Source organism: Salarias fasciatus, chromosome 16 (assembly GCF_902148845.1).
Source record: "Salarias fasciatus chromosome 16, fSalaFa1.1, whole genome shotgun sequence".
Classification (NCBI taxonomy): domain Eukaryota; kingdom Metazoa; phylum Chordata; class Actinopteri; order Blenniiformes; family Blenniidae; genus Salarias; species Salarias fasciatus.
In genome coordinates this window covers 31,314,289-31,338,693 of record NC_043760.1, presented here as the reverse complement: position 1 = coordinate 31,338,693, position 24,405 = coordinate 31,314,289, and the positions used below count along the sequence as shown (strand labels likewise).

General features: G+C 45.8%; 2 protein-coding genes across 2 annotated transcripts in view; one reads left to right on the top strand and one right to left on the bottom strand.

Moving 5' to 3' along the window:
- Nucleotides 1–593: 593 nt before the first annotated feature.
- On the top strand, nt 594–7,323 carry gpr18 (G protein-coupled receptor 18). The gene is made up of 2 exons (XM_030112451.1): nt 594–753; nt 3,489–7,323. The coding sequence occupies exon 2, from the start codon at nt 3,490–3,492 to the stop codon at nt 4,507–4,509; it is 1,020 nt and encodes a 339-aa protein (XP_029968311.1). The 5' UTR covers nt 594–753; nt 3,489; the 3' UTR covers nt 4,510–7,323.
- A 9,444-nt stretch (nt 7,324–16,767) lies between these two features.
- dachd (dachshund d) overlaps nt 16,768–24,405 on the bottom strand; it is a 90,993-nt gene continuing 83,355 nt past the window's right edge. Inside the window, exons 9-11 of the mRNA XM_030111166.1 lie at nt 23,788–23,931; nt 22,366–22,434; nt 16,768–18,650 (exon numbers count right to left, since the gene is read on the bottom strand). Coding sequence (XP_029967026.1) covers nt 18,613–18,650; nt 22,366–22,434; nt 23,788–23,931 — 251 coding nt within the window. The 3' untranslated portion in view covers nt 16,768–18,612. The remainder of the gene's footprint in view (nt 18,651–22,365; nt 22,435–23,787; nt 23,932–24,405) is intronic.

Below are 24,405 nucleotides of genomic sequence, written 5' to 3'. Positions count from 1 at the left end.
TGTTCTTTGAGCCAAATGTCCTAATTCATAGTTGTTACACACACACGCACACATTAATCACACACATTAATCTGTATTCAATCCGGGTCCAGTCTGACCTTGAGCGTTTCACCTGAGGTATGCGCTTTGCATCCATTAAGTCGATGCGGTGTAAAACCATCGCACAGCATCAGCGTGAAGTGTCTATTACCACCGTCTTATTTCCTGTTTATATGGCAACTGCCTCAACATCCTGTTTTTAATTACTTCTCTCCAGCAGCAGATGCTTCTCACAGCAACCTGCTGTGGATTACTCCCCTGAGAACTAATGTGCTGTGACAGACCCCACTTTTCCAATCAATAACTCGCCCTAAATCTGCCATCTCTCTGCCTGCCAAACACACTCCCACTTCTAATGGCACATCATTTTCTTTAAGGGGGTGTAATTGCAGACTGTGGAAAGCTGTAGCCCTTTGTGTTCCAACTACGTAGATACTGTAAAGGAATCTAAAGTATACAGAAACTACAGCTCACAGTCAAAACACACACACACACACACACACACACACACACACACACACACACAGGAAGTGATGGGGGCTTTACACTGCACACCACCTCACCACCATTTCCATGACATTACCATTTAAGACTGCATTCACTTCCCCGTTTTGGCCGTTAGAAGCCGAGAGTTGAGATAAATCTTCATGAACTCACTGCCACTTCATAAAGCTGTTGGTGTGAGCGTGTCAAGATGTTTGTTTGATTTCTAGGGTAAGTGCAGACTTTTATTGTGTGGGGAAAGCTACCTGATCTGTTTCACGTTTGGGTTTGGGGGGAGAGGAGGAAACGCTGGCAGGCGTCTTTCGCAGCTCGCCGTACTTTGTTGCTGATTTCCACTACAAACTGATGTGAACTGACTTAAATGTATTCAGTCTGCTGCTTTACTGTCATTGTTCTTACCGACGTCCCCGTATTCAGAATAAATCCATAAGACAGCACAGCCAGAAGAAATGAACGCAGGGGTCACATGACTTCCTATCAGACGTCTGAATCTCACAAACTAAAAATCTTCATCCGACCCCAACAGAACACGACATTTACTACAGTATTTTGGTTTTATTTTGCTCGTTTTATGTGCTTTTATCATAAAAAAAAGAATGCAGAAGCAAACGAGACGTGAGTTTCTGTTTCACACTGCTTTTTAAAATAACTATTCAAATGATCAAACTGGAGTTCTGCAAACTGTGAAACACAGATGCATCCTCAATCACACGGATCCTGTTTTAGACAGTTTTTCACATTTTTCACCACCACAGACGATCAGTAAATATTTGACTTTTTCTTACTTTTCTTACTCTAATGACAGTGAATAGACTTGAATCCTAATCCTAATCTTTACCCGTCTAGTTTCTGTCATCATGTAAAGTCACACATGTTGTGATTTGAGGCCTTGATGGTGGTGGTGCAGTGATTAGCCTCTCGCCTCACAATGAGACGCTTCTGAGTTCAAGACTGTTTGAGGGAGCCTCTGTGTGAGGAGTCTGCATGTTCTACCTGTGAATAAATAATGACTCTACTGTGTGTGTGTGTGTGTGTGTGTGTGTGTGTGTGAGACCTGTCATCATCCACAGTGAAGCATAAAACTGTGGAAGAGCTGATGGAACTAAAATAATCTTTCACTCATATGTTTTATTTAACTTTGCTTTCATTTTTTTAATGGTGTGATTTCAGTGGATCAGTCAGAGCTTTAAATGTGACGCAGAAATGAACATCTTGACTTTTTATAGCATGAGGTGCAAAGTGTAGAAATAATACCCAGATTCAGGTTTCTTTGGTTATTTACTGTTAATTGTAAACTGTTTATGTGGGGTTTTGTTCTTACTCACTTCTTCATGCTTTTATTCCTTTAGCCCTTAAATCATTCTGCTTTCGCTGAAATGTTTCCTCTGAGCTGATTATTAAACGGCGTGATGAAGGCGACCTGAGTCGTTCCTCCTCTTCTGGAAACTACACACGTGGACAAAATTGTTGGTCCCCTCCGTTTAATGAAAGAAAAATTCACAGTGGTCAGAGAAACAACTTGAATCTGACAAAAGCAGTAATAAATAAAAATCCATGCAATCAAACGATTCCTGTAACTGTCAGTGAGCCTTCTGCGCCTTTCAGCAGGTATTGTGGCCACTCCTCATGAGCAAACTGCTCCAGGTGCCTTTTCCAGACGGCAGGTTTCAGCTGCTTCCAGAGATGTTGGATAGGATTTAGGTCAGGACTCACAGAAGACCACTGAGAACAGTCCAGTGTTTTCTTCTCAGCCATTCTTGGGTTTTTTTTTAGCTGTGTTTTGGGTCGTTGTCCTGTTGAAAGACCCCTGACCTGCGACCGAAACCAAACTTTCTGACACTGGCAGCTCATTTCTCTCTAGAATCTCTTGGTGGTCTTGAGATTTCTTTGGACCCTGCACAGACTCCAGACCTCCTGTGCCGGATGCAGCAAAGCAGCCCAGAACCTAGCAGAGCCTCCTCCATGTCTCACAGCAGGGACAGTCCTCTATTCCTGATATGCTTCATTTTCCTTCTGTGAATGTAGAGCTGATGTGCCTTGGTGAAAACTTCCATTTTTGTCTCACCTGTCCAGAGGACATTCTCTAGAAGCTTTGTGTTTTGTCAACATGTAGTTTGGAAAATTCCAGTCTGACTTTTTTATGATTTGTTTTTATCAATGGTGTCCTCCTTGGTCGTCTCCCATGAAGCCCACTTTGGTTCAAAAGATGGATGGTGCGATCTGACACTGATGTTGATGATAATGGCTACAGTCCCATGAATCTGGAATTTCTGAATAACATGAGCAGCTGTAGCCACAGGAACATCAAACTGCTGGAGATGGTCTTATAGTCTTCACCTTTAACTTGCTTCTCTATAATTTTCTTTGTAACCTCCTGAGACGACTCTTTCCTTTGCTTCCTCTGGTCCATGCTGAGTGTGGTCCACTTCCTGTGACTCCCTGTCGCCCTCTATATGAGCCACTGACTGATTACTAGACTGAAGACACCTGTGAAGCTCATTAGAGGACACACCTTGGACTGACACGTCCCTCTGGTCTCATCATTTTCACTCTTTTCTAGGGGGACCATCATTTTTGTCCTGGCCTTTTTTTTATTATTATTACTTTTGTCAGATTCAAGTTGTTTCTCTGACCACTGTGAATGTTTCTTTCTTTAAACAGAGGGTACCAACAATTTTGTCCACCTGTGTATGTATGTCAGAGAAAGGCAGAGACCCATAATGCACCTGTGCCTCCTGTCGACACGGTTGTGGATTGTGGCTGTACGCTACAGGAGCACTCAGCCTCTTGTGCTTCAGGTTTCACACAGACTGAAATACTGAATGAAGCATCTCTTTTCTCGTATTAAAACTTTGAGGTCAAATCACTATGAGACCATTAAATCATGGAAAAGGTAAAAGAGGTGCAGGTGAATTCAGGTAATGATTTCTGTTTTCTGTCCTCAGCATGATGCTGTATTCGAACTCCTCCAACATGTCAGTGGATTCGGGGACGTCGAAGCCGGAGCTGGGACCGCAGGAGTACCGCCTGGCCTCCGTCATCTTTTACAGTTTCGTCTTCATCGTGGGAGTCGTTGTCAACCTCACTGCTTTATGGGTGTTCGCCCTGACCACCAAGAAGAGGAACTCGGTCACGGTCTACATGATCAACGTGGCGGTGGTGGACCTCGCCTACATCCTGCTGCTCCCCTTCCGGATGGTTTACTACCACCAGGACTACTGGCCCTTCGGGGACCTGTTCTGCCGGGTCAGCGCGGCCCTCACCATCTTCTACCCCTGCATGGCGCTGTGGCTGTTCGCCCTCATCAGCTCCGACCGCTACATGGCCATCGTCCAGCCCAAGCACGGCAAGGAGCTGCGGAACGTCCCCAAGGCGGTGGTGGGCAGCGTGGGCGTGTGGCTCATGACTCTGGGCAGCACCGTCCCGCTGCTCTTCTCCCAGGACGACCCCGACCGCGTCTCCGGCTTCACCACCTGCATCAAGATGCAGGACATCATCTACATGCGCCACGACAACCCCGTCAACTTCGTGCGGCTCATCTTCTTCTTCCTGGTCCCCATATGCATCATGATCGGCTGCTACATCGTGATCGTGGACAACCTGATCCACGGCCGCACCTCGAAGCTCAAACCCAAAGTGAAGCAGAAGTCCATCCGGATCATCGTCACCCTCATCGTCCAGGTGCTGGTGTGCTTCGTGCCTTTTCACGTGAGTTTGGTGCTGCGTCTGGTGGGAAGCAGCGAGGACGAGGGCTTCAGCACCTGGGCGGTCTTCACCACCTTCCTGATGAACCTGAGCACCGTGCTGGACATCATCCTCTACTACATCGTCTCCAAGCAGTTCCAGGACCGGGTGATCAGCGTGATCCTGTACCGGAACTACCTGCGCAGCGTCCGGAGGAAGAGCAGGCGCACCAACACGGGCAGCATCCGATCGATGAGCAACCTGACCAGCGCGATGATCTGAAGCTCCTCTCGCCGACGCAGCGTGCTTCTTCGCGCTTCCGCCGCAGCCTCACACCGAACGCATCGCCGTGCGCCTGCTTCATTATCAGAAGGATCAAAACTCGCAATTAATTTTCGAGGTGTAATTTACACTCACAGTATGGGAGTGCTGCTGTTGTGGCAAAAACATCTGTGTTCGGAGCTGATTGACTCACCCAGGAGACTGGAGATGTTTTCGGAGCGTCTTCACTGTGGCAGACGAAGCAGGAGTGTGTGTGGCTCAGGTGTAACGCAGGAAGGCGAGAATAAAGCTAATCGTCATTTAATAGGTGACCCACGGTGTCCCGGCTCTGGATCTGTTGTGATTAAAAACACTGAAACTCTTCTTAAACTGCCCACTATGTCAGCCGAAGACCAGAAGAGGCCGACAGCCTCCGCAGGAGGGACGCCGACAGGAAGTGATTCTGTTTCTTGTTTCCTCTCTGGCCGAGCGGTGTGACTGTAGCTCTGCAGCAGCAGCTCGGCTTACAGGGGTGGAAGTGGGCAGCTGTCTGCTGTCATGTGACTGAATAAAGCCTGGCTTGCTTGTGTGGTTTCAGATTCGTCCAGATTGCAGGGCGGCTTCCTGTGTGGTGTTTGCATGTTCTTCATGAGCATGTGCAGAGTTTCTTGTTTCCTCCCGCAGTGCAGAAACAGTCCTGGAGACCTGCTCAGACCTTCCCCACCTCCAGTCCAGAAACACGTGTTTCGGGTTACACTGCGACCCTCGGAGTGTGTTTGACCGCCTTGCCTTGTGACTGAGCAGCTCGGAGCGTCCCCCGCCTTCGTCCACAGTCAGCTGTGTCTTCCGTGATGTGAGCAGGACAGAGGAGGGATCGATGAGGACCGAAAGCTTCCTGTGGAACTGCTGTAAAATCATCGACCAGTTGATGGCAGCATGGCACAGCTAGATCCTATCTGCCCAGCAGAGCCTCAACATCATGCTTTCTCCACTTCTGCAGAGAGGATTGTAGTAAATATTTCCTCCTTAACTTTAAAAAAAAAATACATCTCAAACCATTTATGTTATTTTATGTGATTTATTACAATTTGCTCTACAACTGCAAACATTCCTTTTCGTTCCCGCCGTGAAATAATTCTTCCTCCTCATTACAGAGAAGTTGTTAACAACAGTCCGAACGGCTTCCCCAAGCAGGAATCAGACCAAAGTGTGTTTATGGTGCAATGTGAATAGTATTGATTGGATGTTAAATGATTCAGTCGCTTGGAGTGCATTTACAGTAACCTGCTCAAGAGACGACAGCCAGGCTATTTACTAGATTTAAAGCAACCTTAACCTTAAGAGAGAAAACCTTCTTCTGTGCAGAGATGCTCTGGTGTCAGGTCTGCTGTGAGTGTGTGTGTGTGTGTGTGTGTGTGTGTGCTCTTTATTCCCTAAATGATTGGCAAGTAGTGATTGTGTGACAGTCCTGTGCTGTTAGAGTGTGATGGTTTTGATAAGAGTCCTGCACACACACACACACTCACACACACACGTCACCCGAGCCACGGATTGATCCGGCGTTGCCAATAGTTAAAATAATTGAATTACTGAGCCTGTCGCGAGCGGCAGAGTTTAAACTGCATCAGACAGTAAGTCAGTGCGGAGGGGTAACTACGCAGCGCCTCCTTCAATTAGACCGTCAGGGCACCCTGCGGTGCAGCCACATGTACCAGAGCCGTGATCATATGGCTGATCAATGGCAAACACAGCTAAATAAACCGCATTCAGATTCCTTTAAAAAAGGATTCAGACTGTGGTACGGCTTCCCTGCCTCCTCCCAGCATGCAGTGGACACCCTTCTGTGTCTTAAAGACGGATTTAACTGAGTTCATCCTCACTGAGGTACGGCGGGGAGAAGACGCGGCGGGCCGGGAGCCCATATGGCGCCTGGTTGATTTGTTCAGCGCTCACCAGAGGAGAAGTGAGCGGCGTCTGCATAATAGACACACGGCGAGGTAAATAAGACCGGGCAGGCTACAAGAAATCCATCTGAGGTGGAATTCTGGGAACTGCAGTCCATCATTTGTTGATAGGTTTATTGGCCGGTGGGCTACAAGTGGATTTATAACCACGAGGTCAAGGGTCAAATGAAACATCAGAGGGTCGTCTATCTGTCCCACCTGTTAGACATCAAAGAAAAACCAGCTACACTGCTCACAGCAACTGGCATTTAAAACAATTAAGTTTCCTGTCAAGTCCCTGTGATGAATTATCCGGAAGCTTTACCCGCCGTAATTCTAAATCTTCCCAACAAGTGCCTTTGTTGTAGAGAAATTAATGAAAACAAGATTGTCTTTCATAGGAGCTGATCTAACAGCGCGACAGCCAGCTGCTCTTCTTTGGGAATAAAAACAGTCAGCATTAAACACAGCTCGCGCAAAATACTTTTTTTTTTTTTTTCCACCACTCGTGTGGAAAACAAATCAGGCGGCGGGCGCAGTGGCCATCTGTTTTGTTATTTGATATGTGTGAATACATGTTGTAATGACTTTGTTTGTGAATCACTCTGCGCGGCAGAACACACGAGAGCTCTCGAAGTGCTGGAGTGTTCAAAGCTAATCATATAATTGGACACAATAGTCGATGACAAATGGAGACGCTTGGAGCCAGCCAGCTGGGGAAGTGAATATGTAATCATTGTAAAATCATATCATTTTTGCATATTTGAAGACAGCTTAATAGAGTTTGCGTGTCAGCACACCATCAAATGATGATCAGAGACAGTCGGGCTGTATTTGTTTTCCAAATCATGCATTGTTGGATATTTATCTCGAGCGTGATTAAAAGTATTCTTCAAGAGTTCCAGCCTTATGTCTTCATCCGTGCTCCATTATGTGGCGAACACTGCAGCAGATTTGGGACAAATGACCGCTCTGAATTAAAAATGAGAATAATAGAGAAGCAAACAGCCTCCAGCCATGCTATTCAGCCAGGAGTCCTCCTACTGGAGGATGTGCATCTGCAGTGGCCCGGGGGGCTTTACAGTACATGGAGGGGCTCGTCTCATCTCACAGACTGAAAGAACAACAATTAAACACGGATGCAGCTCCACAGATTGATGGAACACGTCAGCGGCGTGTTCTGCTTTGGAGAAGGTGAGGAAAACAAGCCATCAATATAAAAAAAACAACGCTTTTCATTCATAAGCACCTTTCAAGACACTAAAGGTCACTGTACTCATAAAATAATGGAAAACAAGGAGTTTACAATAAACCAAAGGGATTTCTGAATGTTTCAGATGCTGGGTGGGGCGGTGGGGGGTGTGGGGGTCAGACCGGCTGGGGGGGGGCAGCGAGGCTGACGGAGGGGGCAGGTCTGAACTCGGGGGCTTGATGTGGAGGTTATTGACGGGAGAAGAAGAGTTTGGAAGTGGATGGAAACCAGTGGAGGTTTTGATGGACACGTGTTTGGTGGAGGGAGGATGGAGACGAGCCCGAAGACAGATTTGAGGGTGAAAAAAAACAAGACGGAGCGAACTGAAAGAACAAAGAACGAATTGTTGAAAATGATTTGCTCTTGAAGTGGTAATATTCTATATTTCACATCACGAATTAGAAACGCCAGGCCAGCTTTCACTGCAAGTAGAACCTGAAACAACAGCTCAAGCTGAATGTGCTCCAGTCCCCGCTCTTTCACGATACCATTAGTCTTCATATTGTTCCCATTAGAGAGCACAAGGACATGAAAGAGAGCCCATAATGTTATATAGATACTGTACACATCCAGCCTCAGCTGGGCCTCCTCCTCTACTGTACGGCATTAGCAGCAAGCAGCTGCCTGCATTTACATCATTTAGCGTTTCTCTCAGGGCACTTTAATACACTGAACCTCTCCCCTGGTAAACTTTACAATAGGATGTTGAAGGATACTTCTGGACCGCTGTAGGAAATGAGAGGCACATGTGTGTGGATGTAGCGGTGCAACAGTGGGTTCCCCCCCGTGATGCCCAGCTTAAGGGCTGCACAATGAGACTAATGGATTCCTTTTGTGGACAAAAACTAGGTTAAGCACGCCAGCCATTGTTTTAATCTGCGCGAGATGTGCAGCGATATCTGGTGTGTGAGGTTTCCTCGCACTGCACGTATTTAGCTACAGTGTCTTCTCAGAGGTAATCTTTTCCTCTGGCAACCGCAATCTACTTCCACATTGTCTTTCGTCTCCATTAAAAGGAGATAATCTACTGCAAGACTTTCAAATGCTGCTAAAGTGACTCCAATTGACCCTGCGAACGGGAGAGGGAGAGGAAATGTATGGCCCTGATTACAGCTGTGTGTCTATTTTAGCAGATTGTTGTATTGCTGATTCACACACACAGCCAGCCACCATTAGCACATATAAATAATGTAAGCCTCTCATCTCTCACTGTGAGTGTGTGTGTGTGTGTGTGTGTGTGTTTTTTCCAACTCTCTTCTTTGCTAAGTGCCTCTATGGAAACCTTGGCCTCCTGCATGTCAGGTTCTCCATAGATCAGTATGAGATTTATTTTCGGTGTGCGCAGCGGCATGTTCTTGACGGTGCGCCACTGCGCATGTGGGAATGTTTTTAATTGTATCATGTGAAGTGGAATAGGCGCTCCGGTGGGGACCGTGTCAGGTTGTGTTAATATTTAATCCGGTCTCACTTCAGTTTCCTCATGATCCGCGGCATTGCGGGCGCAGGACGAGACAGAAGCGGCGGTCAGCGGCTCCGGGACGCCGCCTCACTCAGCCTGAAGACGCTGCTCTGAGACTCCACTTGTCTCTCTGTCCTGCCGGGTCGCAGAGCAGCGAGACACCCGGCCGGCCAAAGCCTCCGCGCTCACCGCAGCTGATGTTCATCGAAAGAGAGCTGACAAACAAATGTAATGTACACACAGGTTGAGAGGAATAAGACGTGTGTGTGTGTGTGTGTGTGTGTGTGTGTGTGTGTGTGTGTGTGGAATGAAGGAGGGATGCTGAGCGGGAAGCAGGAACAGGAGGAAACGGCGGAGAGAGGCCTCCTTCCTTCCTCTGTGTGCTCGTCACGTCTCCCCTCCCTGAGCTCAATTACAGGATTGATACTCGGAGAGGAAACTTCATCATGTCGTACAGATGTCTTCACTGGGAGAAAGAGGCGGACGACGCCTGTTGTCATTTAATGTGACATGGTCCGCGCTCGCGCCAAACAAACGGAACGAGGAACAGTCGGACTGTAGATTTCATTATAGGTTAATAACCTGTACGGAGCTGAAACTGGAGCCGGAAACACGGGAGGTTTTCTTCTCTTTCTTTTATTTTTTTTTCTGAAGCAGGAGGATGAATTGGAGGTCGACATGCCTGTTGGGTAAAGAATTTAACAGTTCTGCTGAGTAAATTAATCTAAAACAATAACTTGTAAACAATAATACTCTTTCAGTGAGCCATTCCGCTCCATCATAGTAAACATTTTTTATAACCCAGACAGCTCTATAAAGGGCTTTAGGCATCATTGGGCACGGGCGTCATTAGTCAGTGCCTGTGTGTAAATCTGAATAAAGCCACTGTGCCGCCGACGCTGCGCAGACACAATCCCACATCTATTTTACACTGTTTCATTTCAAACGTGACACAGGCAGAGAACACACTCCACAACAATGGCCGTGCTTTGCTTTAATTTGATTAGGTTTTGTCTCAGCAAACGCCAAGTCCTGTTTTGCCTCAAGAACATATCTCTTAATCACGTTCCATCCAGGCTGTGTCTTTCATCTAAATCTCACAGCCGTGGCTCACACCCAACTTTATTTCGCTGAAAGGTAGGGAAAAAAAAAAAAGAGAAGAAGCTCAGACGCACTCACAGATCTACACACACACACACACACACACACACACACACACACATCCAACAAGAGGGAATACAATGACAAAAGCCCAGCTCTCATCTCTGTCATATAAAGTGATGTTTTGTGTTTAGCTGCGTGCAATAGAGGTGTGCATGTGTGCCTTCTTCCCGTGTGTGTGCACGTGCGTGTGTGTGTGTGTGTCTGTCTGTCTGCAGGGCTCAGATCCATGTTGTTTGGTTTGCTTCTCCATTAAGAGAGCTGTAAAGGAGAGGGAACAGATGGCTGCTGGCCCGCTCTGTCCTGCATCCTCTCACAACTGCCACACTTCCTGTGCGTCCATTAATCTTCTCTCACTAGTCCTGCAGCACAACTTTATTAAAACAACTCAGGAGAGAGCGAACAACAAGCCCGCGCAGCTGTCAGGAGCAAAAGACAGAACCATTCGTCCACAGAAGAACGGCCTCGGATTTCTGGGCGCATCTGTAAGGCGGCCCGGGCAGAGCCTGGCCGGCGCTGAGGCAGAGCGCCTCGCCGGAGCACAGACACAATAAATGCTCATTAGAAAGCGGCTGGAACTGCTGCTGTGGCAGAGTTCACGGGCGCAGTTTGTCAGACTTTAAACATGCGAGGCTGGGGCTCCCCGGCCGGGCTGGCGGGAAACGCTGCGTAACGGGAAAGTTTGGAGCCTGTGACCGATTTTTAACTCAGAGGATCCCATAAACGCCAAATCCACCGGCAGTCGGCCTGTTGAACACACAACTGTGATTACGCGGCTAAACTCCCTCATGTGACTGGACGCGCTGCTCCGAGGAAATAATTCAGGAAACGGTTTTCAGCGACCTGTTCGGGGGACGGTCGGAGCAGAAATACCTGGCGCTATAATCACACCAATGTGTTGCCCGGCCTGATTGTTTTCACAGGAGGAAATATATTACTGTTTAAGGGGTCTGTGCAAATTTACATGTTGCACTCGGTCATGACAAATATTCTAGGAACGTAGCTCTATTTGGCCACGCGCTCTGTGTCCATAACAGTCAGTGGGTAAATTGAAAAATCAATTCCAATTTAAATTATTGGAATAAAGAACTCCAGGAGCCGAGGACGGGGGGGAAAAAAAAGGAAAAGAAAAACCTTGTTCTCCTAGATCCTCTTTAATTGGAAAGTCATTTCTTCAGGGTATTCTAATGGTTCTGAGGGAAGATTGCAAAATAAAGTTGATGAGCTGGGGGGGAGGTTAATAGCGTCTGCTTGTGTTTGTGTGTGTTCCACTGACCCTGTGTGTTTTCTTTGCTCCGCCACGCGGTGCTCAGTCTTCCCCTCCCTCATGACAGAGGCACCAAATGAAGACTAATCCAGTGGGCTCACACACACTCAGACGCACACTCCCTCACGCCCGTGGTCACTCGCCTCATCCATCTGCTATCTGGGGGAGTGTCGGAGGCTCTCGGGTCAAACTAAATTAACCATCCCTCGCTCACAATTGTAAAAATGTAATTGACTTAATATAACCAGCCCTGGTGATTTGGACACTCCGGCTGTGAGTAATTTTGAAAAAGCTTGCAGATGCCTCTTCAGATATGAAGTAGCCTCAGCGTCTAATATCGTATTGATAATTCAGCACATAAAGTAGCTGCTCAGAAATCTCCAGTAAGCTTTATGCTCACGACTCATTTTCAGGATTGCAGGGCGAGCGTGAGCACAGCGTCGGCCCCGGATAGAAAACAACGCTTCCTTCTCCAAATAATTTACCCTTTTAATCTCTGCTCACACAGATAAAAGAGGAGTGGATTGATAGCCGCTGTAAACATTGAGCAGTTCAGATTCTTCATAAGTCTTGGAGTGAATGAGACAAACTGCGCCCAGCGGCTACAATCAATTTTTCTATTAGCGGCACATCGCGCCGATTACTTGTACTTCTGCCGGCTTTTAGCAGTGAGCTGCAGAAGGCTGTCGTCTGTCTCAGGCCTTTTCCCTCATTTGCACCGTCGTGACATCTCTCATGTCTGGTTTATCCCCTCCAATGGCAGAGCTGGACTGACACAGACTCCCCTCCACACACACACACACACACACACACACACACACCCTCCCTGCTCACACATCTCACACACTCCGTCTGACACCACATAGTCATTTTTACTTAATGAACATCCTAACGTCTTTCAAATGATCAGTAAACAGCTGTTGGAATCCACGGGAAATAAAAGGCAGAACTCTTCCTGTATTAGTCAGAAACTGTTGACTTTGGATGAAGTTTCCATCCGTCGTTACTTTAAACTCATTTAAAAGATGCAGTTACTGTATTCTCTGGACTATAAGTCATGAAAAGGAAAATAAAAAAGATGAACACTCTGCAGAGTCTCCTGCTGTCGCTCTGTGACAGTTGTTTGCAACATATTTGATTATTTTTAGTTAATTTTTTGCTCTTTAGCTCATTCTTTCTGGCAATGTTTTACTCCTGCAGTCAGTCAAACACCAGGAAACATGATTCTGTTGTCATACAGTGACACCTAGTGGTCACACATGCTGCGTATTGATGTGTTTTAGTTTATAACTTGCTTATTAAGATAACTTGCATGAACAGCTAAAGACAAAAAAAAGAGCAACTAATTTTCTGGAAAATATGGAAATCTAAAGTTGGGGGCTGAAAATGGTCATAATTTCTTTGTCATAAGAGAGGATGATACAACAGTCGCCCCTCAGCTATGAACTGCTGCTGAGCCCACCTTAAAGGTTTGGGCTTCCCCAGGAGAGGTCAACGCCACGTGACCTTTTTATAGCTTAGAGGAAAAACTCAGCTAAAAGCCTCCGCTAAGCATTTACCCCAAAACAAAACACGACTCCAACCGCAGCTCAGAGAAAACAAACAAGTCCACTGAGGTGCTTCTGTGTTACGTCTACCAGAGATAAACTGTGTTCACCTTCACTTTTTAACATCCACTTTAGCACTGTTACTTAATCAGACACTACTGAGCTGAACGGGGCGACCATCCCATGATTCAGAGGTGGTTTTCACTCTACATAATGTACTAAATGAATTTATTCTGACGCAGTAACACATATCTTGTCATTTGAGACAGGAGGCAGAGGTTTGTGGGTGTAAAAAAACGAGTATAAACCTGATATTGAAGTTAAATCTATGTGGAGACTGACCTACTGAGAAGAAGAGTTCTGCATTTATAAATAAGGAACATGTGAAGTTTGAGTTCCAGACGGCTTCAAACACTGGGAGGAGTTTCTGCGATGAGATGAATTTACAGCATTCAATAAGATCAGTAAAGCCTGAAAATATTAAGGTTCTTCACAACTGTGTCTATTAAATGTTACTGAAATGAAGGTGAAAATGAGCAGAGCGACACTGCTGCATTATGGAGACAGGAACTTCCTCAGCTGGCCCCCCACCACTTTTATTTAAGACTTTATAGAAGACGTTTCTCAGTGTCTCGGGTTGCATTTTTTTCCCACCAAATCGTTCCTGATGCTGATTTTAGCTTTGACCTTGAGACTGACATCCTCCCAATGCATTTAACTGTCTGATTACATGTCTTTTATATTTCACGATGGCGGGCGAGGCGCCCCGTTTCACCGACACAATGAGAAATCCTAAATAAAGAAGAAGCAAAACGCCAAGTTATGTATATTGACTCATCTTTAAACGATGGCTGTGTTTCACAGCAGTGGCAGAAAGCTCTGTGTGTGTGTGTGTGTGTGTGTGTGTGTGTGTGTGTGTGTGTGTGTGTGTGTGTGTGTGTGTGTGTGTGTGTGTGCTTCATCCTGGTACATCAGTTCTTTTCAAAGTGTGGGATGAGCTCCTCCTCACAGAGCTTGAATCGGATTGCACATGCTTCGTCTCACGCCAGGTACTCAGTTCTGGTTTCACGCCAAGACTTTGTGATTTTTTTTATTTTTTTTTCCCCACATTGTCAGAGGTTGTGAACGTCTATCTGGATCCGCATGTATTAAAAAACAGAACTCTTTTACTACTAATACGAGGAATAAACAATAGATTCTTTTTTTTTGTTAAAAATTTGGAGTACAACTGATCCGTTTTGATTTTTTTCAGACTATAGGTATTAATAAAGGAATCATGCAGGGAAAAGGCAGCCCCCTGACCCCGACGTTTGATTTCTCTTGCATTGAATCGTCCTCGCTGCAATCTTGTGCAAATCAGTCGGCGTTTCTTTCAGCCGCTCTCCTGCCAACCTGGACTCAGACCTTTCTCCGACGTCTTGTTGACATTAAAGAAGCGGCGTGTGGAGACATTTCCATTCAGGAAACTTGTTGACATACTTATCAGACATCAAAAAGCCCCCTTGTCATTTTCAAAAGGCCTTATGAGAGTAATGGAGATGTTAAAGGGCGTGTTGGCCCCAAATATCACAAAAGCATGAGAGGATATGAACACGCTTTGACTGGAGGACTGAAAGGAGAGCGAGCACGACAGAAGAAAAAGAAAGAAAAGAGAAGAAACCGAGTGAAACGCGTTCTCCAGGGAGAGAGAGGGAAGAGCTCGTCTCCATTTCCGCCTAAGAAGCGCAGAGTTAAAAGGTGGCCCCTGTACAAATGAAACTCAATTTCACGCCACATTATCCCTCCCTGTTCTCTTTCCTGGCTTTCATTTTCATTAAGACCAGAGACAATCATAAATTAATAATTACTGCCGAATGTCTAAGCGCAGGCCGCAGTCCTATAGCCTCCGTGCTCTTCCATGTTCATGCTTGCAAAATGTTAATTTAGGTAATGTGGCCTGGCCCTTGTCAGATAAAACTGTTTTGTAGTTTCTCTAATACATAATGGTCCATCTGATTAGGTGACATTAGTCTTATCTCTCAGACGATCGGCCGGCACCTTCCTAATGTCTCTCCGCAGACTCCGGGCACCGCCGTGTGATCAGGAGACGCACAATGTCGCTGCTTCGGCTAAATGGTCATCCCCCGGCCGCCATGATGAGCGAGAAATTAGCTCAGCTGGGGTTAACAATGCAGTTGACACGACGTCGGGGTGTAATTACAACTTCATTTCGCCGGGCTGAAACTTTTTCATCCTCTAAGAGCGGAGAAGAAGCAGAAGGACGCTTCCTCAACTCCGGTCAAGTGAGCAGGAAAACACGAACAAATTGCGCAACGTGACATTAGGCGAACCACGAGGAGGCGGGATCATGCGGAATAATCCCGTCTGGATGATGTCTTCATGAGCGCGTCTCCACGTCGGGCGCGGTAAATAAAACACACGGCTCTGAATATGCAATCAGCGATGCGCTTTCCACGCCGCGGCCGAGGAGAACGCAGCAACACATCTATAATGCACATTTGGTATTTAAAGTCTGCGTGCCTCATGGTCATATTTGTACCGAATTGAATTTATTACAAAATGTGCAGTGATATGAAACATGTAGCTGCGGGGCCTCTTTCTCTCAGGAAGAGGCATCAGATGGAGAAATAAACAGGATCTGGGAGCGAGGGCTGCGTCTGGCCGGCCCATCGGGATGAACGGACGCCGTGTCGGAGTTTCCCCCGCGCCGCCTCGCCGTTCGGCGCGTGCCTTCATGATTGATTGCTCATTGTGTGTCGTATTGTTCTTTCAAGGTTGATTGAAACTTTAACCTCATTTTTTTTCATCCGGGAAGAAGAAAAAAAGCTTGAAATATTTCGGGGCCTTGAATTTTTACAATACTGCATTGAATTATGCAGCAATCAGTCAATTATTCATCTGCGTGGCGGTGTTATGGCCACGCTTTAAAAAGCATGCAGAATGGGAATGGGCCGAGCGTGCTGTGTCAACACATTTCACTCAGAACTGCTTACCGGAGGAGTTTGTCTCTCAATGTCGATTTCGTTTTTTCTTTTTTTTTTTTTAATGTGTTTTAAGAGCTCTACCTGTTTTCACTTGTTTTGATATAATCCCTGTGGATACGCGCCGCGTCCGCCCGGCATAACGATGCCGCTCAGGAGAAAGTTTCACGCAGCCGGTCATTAAAAACGCGGGAGAAGTGTCGGGGAAGTTTGCAAAACGAGCCCGAGTGAGAACAGACCGGCGTCACGGAGGCTCAGCGACGGTTTCGGAACGCGGGACCTCCAGCGCCAGAGCGCCGCCGTGTGTCGATCCGCTGGAGACCGGGTGTGAAACAGCGCCGTACACGTCAGAGTACACATGAAATAATTTATTTACAGTGAGCTTGGTCACACCCTCATTTACATACTTTATCAAGGATTAGCCTACGCCTTTAAAAATAATAATAATAAAAAAAAAAAATCCACACTCGCACATGCAAGTCAAAGGTCACGCACACACACGCGCATACACGCACGCACTCACACACTCAGTGGAAAGAAAAGAGGAAAAAAAAAAAGTACACAAGATATTCTCATCATTTGATTATGCATACATTTTTTAAACTGCTATACAAAGCCAAGAACAATATGCTCATTCATGTTTCTACAGTACAGCAGACCTGCAACCGGCTTCTTCCTTCCTTTTTTTTCGGCCGTACAGAATACATAGAAAAAGGTTAAAAGACTGAGGGCTGATTGTAAATGTCTCAAAAAACCAGTACACCAAAAACACAACAATGATGTAGAAACCGACCCGTGTGTGTGTGTGTGTGTGTGTGTGTGTGTGTGTGTGTGTGTAGTAATGTTACACTGGTGTCGTGCGCAGGGCGACACAGTTAACTCATGTAGTTTATCATCAACATGTTAACTTTATTTGAATTTTTAAAGTACAATGAAGAGATGACTCCAGAAGCTATATAAGTTATCAGTGACAACAGACCGAAGATACTCCATTGAGAAGGAAAGGAACAAACACAGTGTGAAGGCGGGACGCGCCTCCCGCCCGCCCGCCGGACTGCCTGACATCGGCCCCCGTCTACAGAATATACACATGTGGTTCAGCACCAAAAATGCAAAAAAGTCTTTTAGGAAAAGTAACAGAAAAATCATAACTTATGATCCTTTTTTTTTTTCGTCGTTTTTTTGTTTTTTCCTCATCAAGATATTATGAAACACGAGAAACTGAAACGTGTGTCTGCATCGGGTCTTAGAGGGATCTGAATGGGATCTTTAGTTCTGGAAAGAGTTGCGTCATGATTGATTGTTTCTCAAGCCGATCGTGTTCGGACCGATTTATTTGTTGTTGTTGTTGTTTTTTTTAAAAAAAGCATTGAGAGGTGCTGATTTCTGTGTCTCATGACCAAAAAAATGTACAGTAAATTCCAAGAAATATTACCTCTGTTACAAAGATTACAGTACTATCGACAGCAAAAGTCTTCATCTTCGAAAGTGAAACGTCTGTTAATTATGTTTTCAAACTCATCTGGGCTGGAGCGAGTAAAACCCTTGTATCTGTTCAGCACAATATAGGATTTATTAAATATCATAATTCCAGGACAAACATTTACATGCCTGCATGCTTTCTCACCAAAATGGCAGCTATAGGAAAGGATGATGGCTCAGAGATAGAACGAAACCAAACGGTAGGTTTATATAAGTGGCGGTATTGTTGGCCTAAGAGCTCTACTGCATACACAATACCTCTGAACGTTATATACACATACCTTATCAATCCGCTCGGGGTCGATACGCTGAGTTTCTCCTATCAGGATCATCAGATCTTCTATATACAACAATGGTAAAAAGGAAACTTGATTGTATTGTCATCTAATTTAGAAAACACGAGAATCAAACATCAGTCTTCTCTTCTGACGAACGCGTGGATGAATTCACATTTTTCTCTCTCTCTCATTTTTTTTCGTTTTGTTTTTTTTTTTTAAAATCATCCACGGTGGTTCATCTCCGCTTTTTAGCTTCTCAAAAATTCAATTTGAAATACAAAACAGAAAAAAAAAACAGATCTTCAGTCGAATTTCTTTTAGAAGCTTTTCTCGCTGGCTGAGATACAGTATAAAAATCTTCAGTGCTGTGAATTTATTAGTTATTACCCACAATGCACCACGGGTACATCTGGACTGTGCTCAGTATATATAGTTTCTATATATATACGTTGATCCTTCATGTTGGCCAACTGCGGTACGAGTCAGGACCTGCTCTGTCAGACTGTTGGCCACCATGATGAAGACGACGGCTTATTCTACATTCAGACTCCTCCTCCAGCATCGGGTGAACACAGCATCTCCTACCAGCAGCGTGACCTCTGACCTCTCTCCACAGCTCCTCAGAATCTTCACGGGTTTTTCTTTTTCTTTTTAGTTTAGTTGTTTTGTTTTTTTCCCTCCAACATCTTTTGTTTTTGTTTTTTCTTCCCTTTCATGGAGAAACGTTGTCTTCCTGCGGCTCCCGGCGGCTCTATCAGTACATCACTGTGGTTTTCAGGAACAGTCTTCCATCTGGAACAGAGGACACACACACACACACACACACACACATCGATTAGCCAACAGACGACTCAAACTTCTCACCCTCAAGTCTTGGGATTCCGCGATTAAAGATCATGTGGAGCCGTTTATTCAGTTACTTGCAGAGTTAGTAGTGATGCTTTTGGTTTTAGCATTTAAGCTCATGTGCAGCACCACATCAGCCAGGAAGTACAAACATAATTACACACTTCCTGCATATTTTATCACCGGCAAAGCACACAGTGTAAAAGCAGCGGCGCGTCGGAGTCGTCTCCGCGATCGGCGTGTTTGAACATAACGGCGCCGGCCCGCTCTCTAAGTGACACTTCCTTCGTGGAAATAGTGTTTATTGAAATCGGCAGACGTTCCCCGCGCCGCGTTATCTCCAGACACCTCCAACCTAACGAGCTTTGTCCATTTCCCGGCGAACACTCTTGTCTGAGTGTCCGCCTGAGCGAGCAGCGCTGCCTCGGCGCCGCGCTGGTAAAAGCATCTGTTAGGCGCAGCTCAGGAGCGCGTTTGACGTTTATTACCTTCACGTTTCCTCTGCCGGAGCGCGCTACAGTAATGCCTGCACGAAGCACACCTCTCCATGGCAGCGCGCCTAAATAATTCAGCGTTAAGGAGGAAAACGCACACAAAGACGTTTAGCGGCGCCGCTTGTTGGACATGACACGAGCCGAGCGGTCCGACAGAATGCTCCCGATCCGAGACTCATCCAGGCAGCAGGTTATTATCTATAATTAAAAAAGAAACTCTATTACTGCTGATCAATCCGAGCTTTAATTCGCTTTCGCACAACTCATAATCTATACTTATTATATGATCAATATTTTATGCAGTTGTCCCATTCCTTTTTAGGCCCTGTTTTATGTGACGACAACAAGAGCGTGTGTGTGTGTGTGTGTGTGAAGGAAGGAGGGGGGTGTACAAACACACAGGCTAATTACCCGGCCCTGCCGTAGGTCTCTGGAGCATTGCACTCCGGCTGCCTCCATTCAAGCAACAACCAGCGACTTCTGTGCAAAAGTCGTCACTGCGCCGGCGCAGCCAGCGAGGGCGCCGGAGAGCGCGCGGCGGCCGGGACGCACAACCTGACGCACACACGTCCAACCCCCACCTCCTCTCACACACACACACACACACACACACGCCGCCCGATTTATCGGGGCGTTAATGAAAACAAAGGCGCTGTGATTACCCGATGAGGCTGACAGGTATCACACTGCCGGGAGAATGCTAAACGCCGCCGCCGCCGTTTTGCTCCTAACAGACGGAATTAACATGAAAGCGGAGGGAAACGGGCTTGATGGGAAAGTCTCGCTGATTCGAATCCACTTTGGAGGAGGCGTGCAATATTAGTGCAAATGTTGAAACATCTGCTTTACATACCGGCTGGAGAAAGAAACCCGGTGACGTCTTGACACGTTGTTTTATGAAAGACTGCCTCATTAAAATATGTTAAAACTTTAGTATTTTTATATTCAAATCAAGATGAAAAGTTCATTAAAGAGAATAAATATTTCATTAGATGCTAAATAAAACAAAGGGAATTTTGGCTTCTCTCAGCATAAAATTCCTTTGAAAGATTAATTAATACATGTAAATTATGCAAATTATGCCCATGCAAATATTTTATGAAGACAATTAAGGGATCCATTAATTACAGTCTTTTTTGCTTCAGTGACATTCATTCATTTAATTTTAATTTCACTTTAACTGTTTTGATGTTTAATCTTGCAACAAAGAACTTTATCTCTGCGCACAGGGTCGTGTAAACTCGCCCAACGCACGGCGAGGGGGGGGGGCGGGCGGCGGGCTACCGGGAGGAGATACCGGGGCCAGATAGCGGCTGCCAGGCGGCGTTCTGGCGGCGAGGTACGGTCCCAGCAGCCCGCCTGCCTGTGAAAAGAGCCGCGTTCCCTCTTGGACCCGATTCAAAACACTGTAAAAGCAATTAATAAACACAGACTGTGTTAATATCGCAGAATTAGAGAAGTGTGACAAAAGACAAATAGAAATAATTAGTTCTCTAAAATTATGCCCTCATTATTTTTTCCCCCCCTCTCTCTCTCTCTCTCTCTCCCGCTCTCTCTCTTCCTCCATCCGTTCGCCTGCCTGAGTTTGGAGTTGAGAATATACCCACACATTTCTCTCGGCTTTCATGCGAGTGATAGGCTTGTTTTTTCCCCCTTCTGCTTGTGTAATTTATCAACATCATTTTTTGCCATTTGAGGTTAATTATACAGCGAGGCTCGCAGAGCAGAGTAGAGGAGACATGGGTGGCAGACAAATGCTTCTCTAATTGAACAAAACACAAAGTGCAGCCTGTTACTCGGTTTCCGCCTTCATTCCACTCTTCAAGGCAATGATCAGAATGATTGAGAGCCCGCAAAAAAAAAAAAAAAAAAAATTATATGCTCCACGGTCGCATCGCACATCCGGGGATTAGATTAAAAGAACATTGAAACAAGGGGGGGTAAAAAAAAAAAGGGGAGTAATTGTGCTTCAGTTCAAGCTCAACTATACATTTCAGAGGGACAATGGCTGCTGTCACTTTAAGTGTAAAGCTGGAGAACATTTAATTCGAAACAATTACACCACAAAGAGCCGGCGCCTCATAAAAGTGTAAAATATTAGAAATTAAAGGAGCTAAATATACTAATTTGGTATGAAATAAGGGGCTATAATTACACCGTATCTGCGCCTTATCTCTGTGTTTAAATGACGACATATGTATTTGCTTTTTTTGGACATCAAACTGTTTCAGCTCCCCGCAGTGACGGAATGACATTTAATTAAAGAAGAGTCATCATTTCTCTAAGTGCTTGTTCCTCTTCTTTTTTTTGCCCTTTCACAAAATATCGGTTCAAGTAGACTAATCAAACATTAAAGAGTTAAAAGGACCCAACTTGCTCGCACACAGAAAGATGAATATTTCCCCACTTTTCACAGCAAATTACACGCAGCGTTCTGCCGGATAAATTGGGACCTCTCTGCCTGATAAGGGCGGCTGTGAGCGGACGCAGCTGACGCGTATTAAAGCAAGACGTTGGAGCAATAATGAGGATATTCAACCTCTGCAAGGTGTCTTGTATCTGGGTAAACACAGATAGCAGACAGTCTACAGAGGTTATCGCCGGAGCGCCCTTCCCCAAACACATACTGCACCCCCAAGGCTAACAAACAAACAAACCATTAAAAATGTACAAGGCTTATTCATAAAATGGATTGATTTGCCCTGTTTATTACCACCAAAGGAGGGATTCCACTGCTTTTTGCGGTTTTATGACTCATTAATGCTTCCACAGTTGTAAATAAGTGGCTTTTTTTCAGCCCTGCGTTCTGCGGCGCCGCCGCTCCGCCAGACGTACTGCAGGTGAGCCTCGTCCCGGCAAAGATCCGCTTCCTCAAAGCGCTCGCCGCCGCTTACAGTCGAGTCAAAGAACAATATTATTCCTGCGGAAAAACCAATGATCTTGACCCAGTGCTGTGGCCCAGATGGTGAGCTGTGTGTCTGAACAGCAGGCACAGGAACACTAATGTTCATAAACTGAAGCTCGGTGTGTGTGTGTGTGTGTGTGTGTGTGTGAGAGAGAGAGAGAGAGAGAGAGAGGAGGAGGGTGAGGTGTGTGTGTATGTGTGTGTGTGAAGTGAAAGCCAGAGAAAGAGAGAGAGATTTATTGTCTCATCTGAGCCCCTGTACCTTGTATTGTCCTTTCAGCATCTGTTCTTCCACTGCTGCGGTCACTCTCCATCTCAGGGGTCAGAGAGTCTGCGAGGGGAGAGGGATCGCCGCCGTTAAACATCCCTGACATCCACCCATCACAAAGCCACGCTCACAGCATCGTTCATTCAAAACAAGAGACCCAGCCTTCAAGCTATATCTCTGCCGCGTGCCTCTGAATGGACGCGCGCGTGTGTGTGTGTGTGTGTGTGTGTGTGTGTGTGTGTGTGTGTGTGTGTGTGTGTGTGTGTGTGTGTGTGTGTGTGTGTGTGTGTGTTGGATGAATTGGATTTCTCTGTGTGATTACTGACAGAGTTGAAAAGAAGGAGTTTAAATCCTCGATTGAACACTTCCAACAACGACCCTTTGTGGCCAGACCCTCATTCAGCTCCTCACCTGAATAAAAGCAGCCAAAAGCAGGGGAATAAAATGCTTTTTCTTTTTCTAATTGCGGTAATAACTCAGTACTGTACACAACCGGTGGCCCATTAGAATAAAAACACCATGTTGAAGCGTCTTATCTCTCTGGATTTGCTTTATACGGCGATCGATATGTGCATTTTGTTTCAGTTCCTGCAGACATGTATTACTGTGCTGCACGTGCTGAGATCGCCTGGCAGCCTGTGAACAATACAGACCAAATAATCACAGCGAATTGACACTAATGCATTAATTGGCTCTTAATAATTTAGCAGATAGAGCAATTTATTAGCTGGCACGTTCATGATGAATGAGTTATTTTTGTCAGTCTGTGGCTGCAGCTCCTCCACACTGCTACCTGAGGAAATAATGAACTACATTAGAATATCACAGAATGTACAATAAGCTGTGTTTGCCACTTTGGGAAGTTTAGACAAACTTAATAATCAATCTATTAAAATAAATCATTCAGTTAAATGTGATAATTGCGTGGATAAGTGGTATCTGAAGCACTGCGGTGGAAATGGATGATCCGAGGAGAAAAGTGAACACTTCAACTCCACAGCGGCGGCAAAGCCGCGTTTTTACAAACAATAAAACCAATCGATCAATCAGTTACAGCGCAGATTAAACGATTCTGAGAAGCAACAGAACAGAGGAGAGCTGCAAGAGTGGAAAAAAGAAGAAGCACAAAATAAATCAGCATTCCAGTAATTAAAAGTGAGGAGCTGGAGGTGAAATCCTCACGTTTTAATAAACGTATCGGTGACAGTTTCTCCCTCCGGAAACGTTTACCTCCAAACATTCGGGGACGGAAATGATGTTTGATCTCCTCGCCTCATTTGTTGCACTACATCCAGACTGAACGCTGTAGCGTGCAGTGTGGGGGGGTGGAGGAGGTGTAGGGGGTGTAGGGGGGTGTGGGGAGGGTGGAGGGGGGGTGGAGGGGGGGTGGAGGGGGGGTGGAGGGGGGGTTCTGACCGTTGAGCGAGCGCATGCTGTCGGAGGGCGACGGCTGCTTCAGAGTCTGCTCCGCCTGCTCTCTCCTCTTGGACTCGTACTCCAGAGCTTCCTGGAGTTTCCTCTTGGCTTTCTTCTCCTTCTTCAGACGCTTCTGAATGATCGCTGCAGCGGGAGGGGGGGGGGGTTTAGAGGGGGGTGAGAGACCACAGTGACAAGAAATGAGCCTGTGGGGCAAATTAGCGGAGCCTTGTTTGATAGCAGCACAATCTCACTGTTGCCATATTCGAGCAGGGAAAAAAAGATAATAAGCCATTCCCAAATCAAGCAAAGAGGGAAATCAATTAAATTAAATATTTTATAATATATAAAAGATCTCCCTTAAATATGAAAATACGAGCAAATACTGAGATTTAGCAAACTGCTAGAGGGAATTAAAGCAAAGTGAAAAATTTATCGGGATATTTTTCATGAATTTCTCTCATTAAACATAAACGCAGACTCTGATGCATTTTGCATGAGACGGAGCGAGAACCTCGACTGGGTGTGTGTTTTTCAGAACGGCGTTCCAGAACAGGAAGAACAAAGTTACAGAGACTGAGGAACTTCTGTACGTCTGCGTGTCGGCTCACTGAGGAG

Bases quoted from the DNA above. Each gene is read 5' to 3' on its own strand.
- gpr18 (XM_030112451.1), top strand. From the start codon at position 3,490: ATGATGCTGTATTCGAACTCCTCCAACATGTCAGTGGATTCGGGGACG.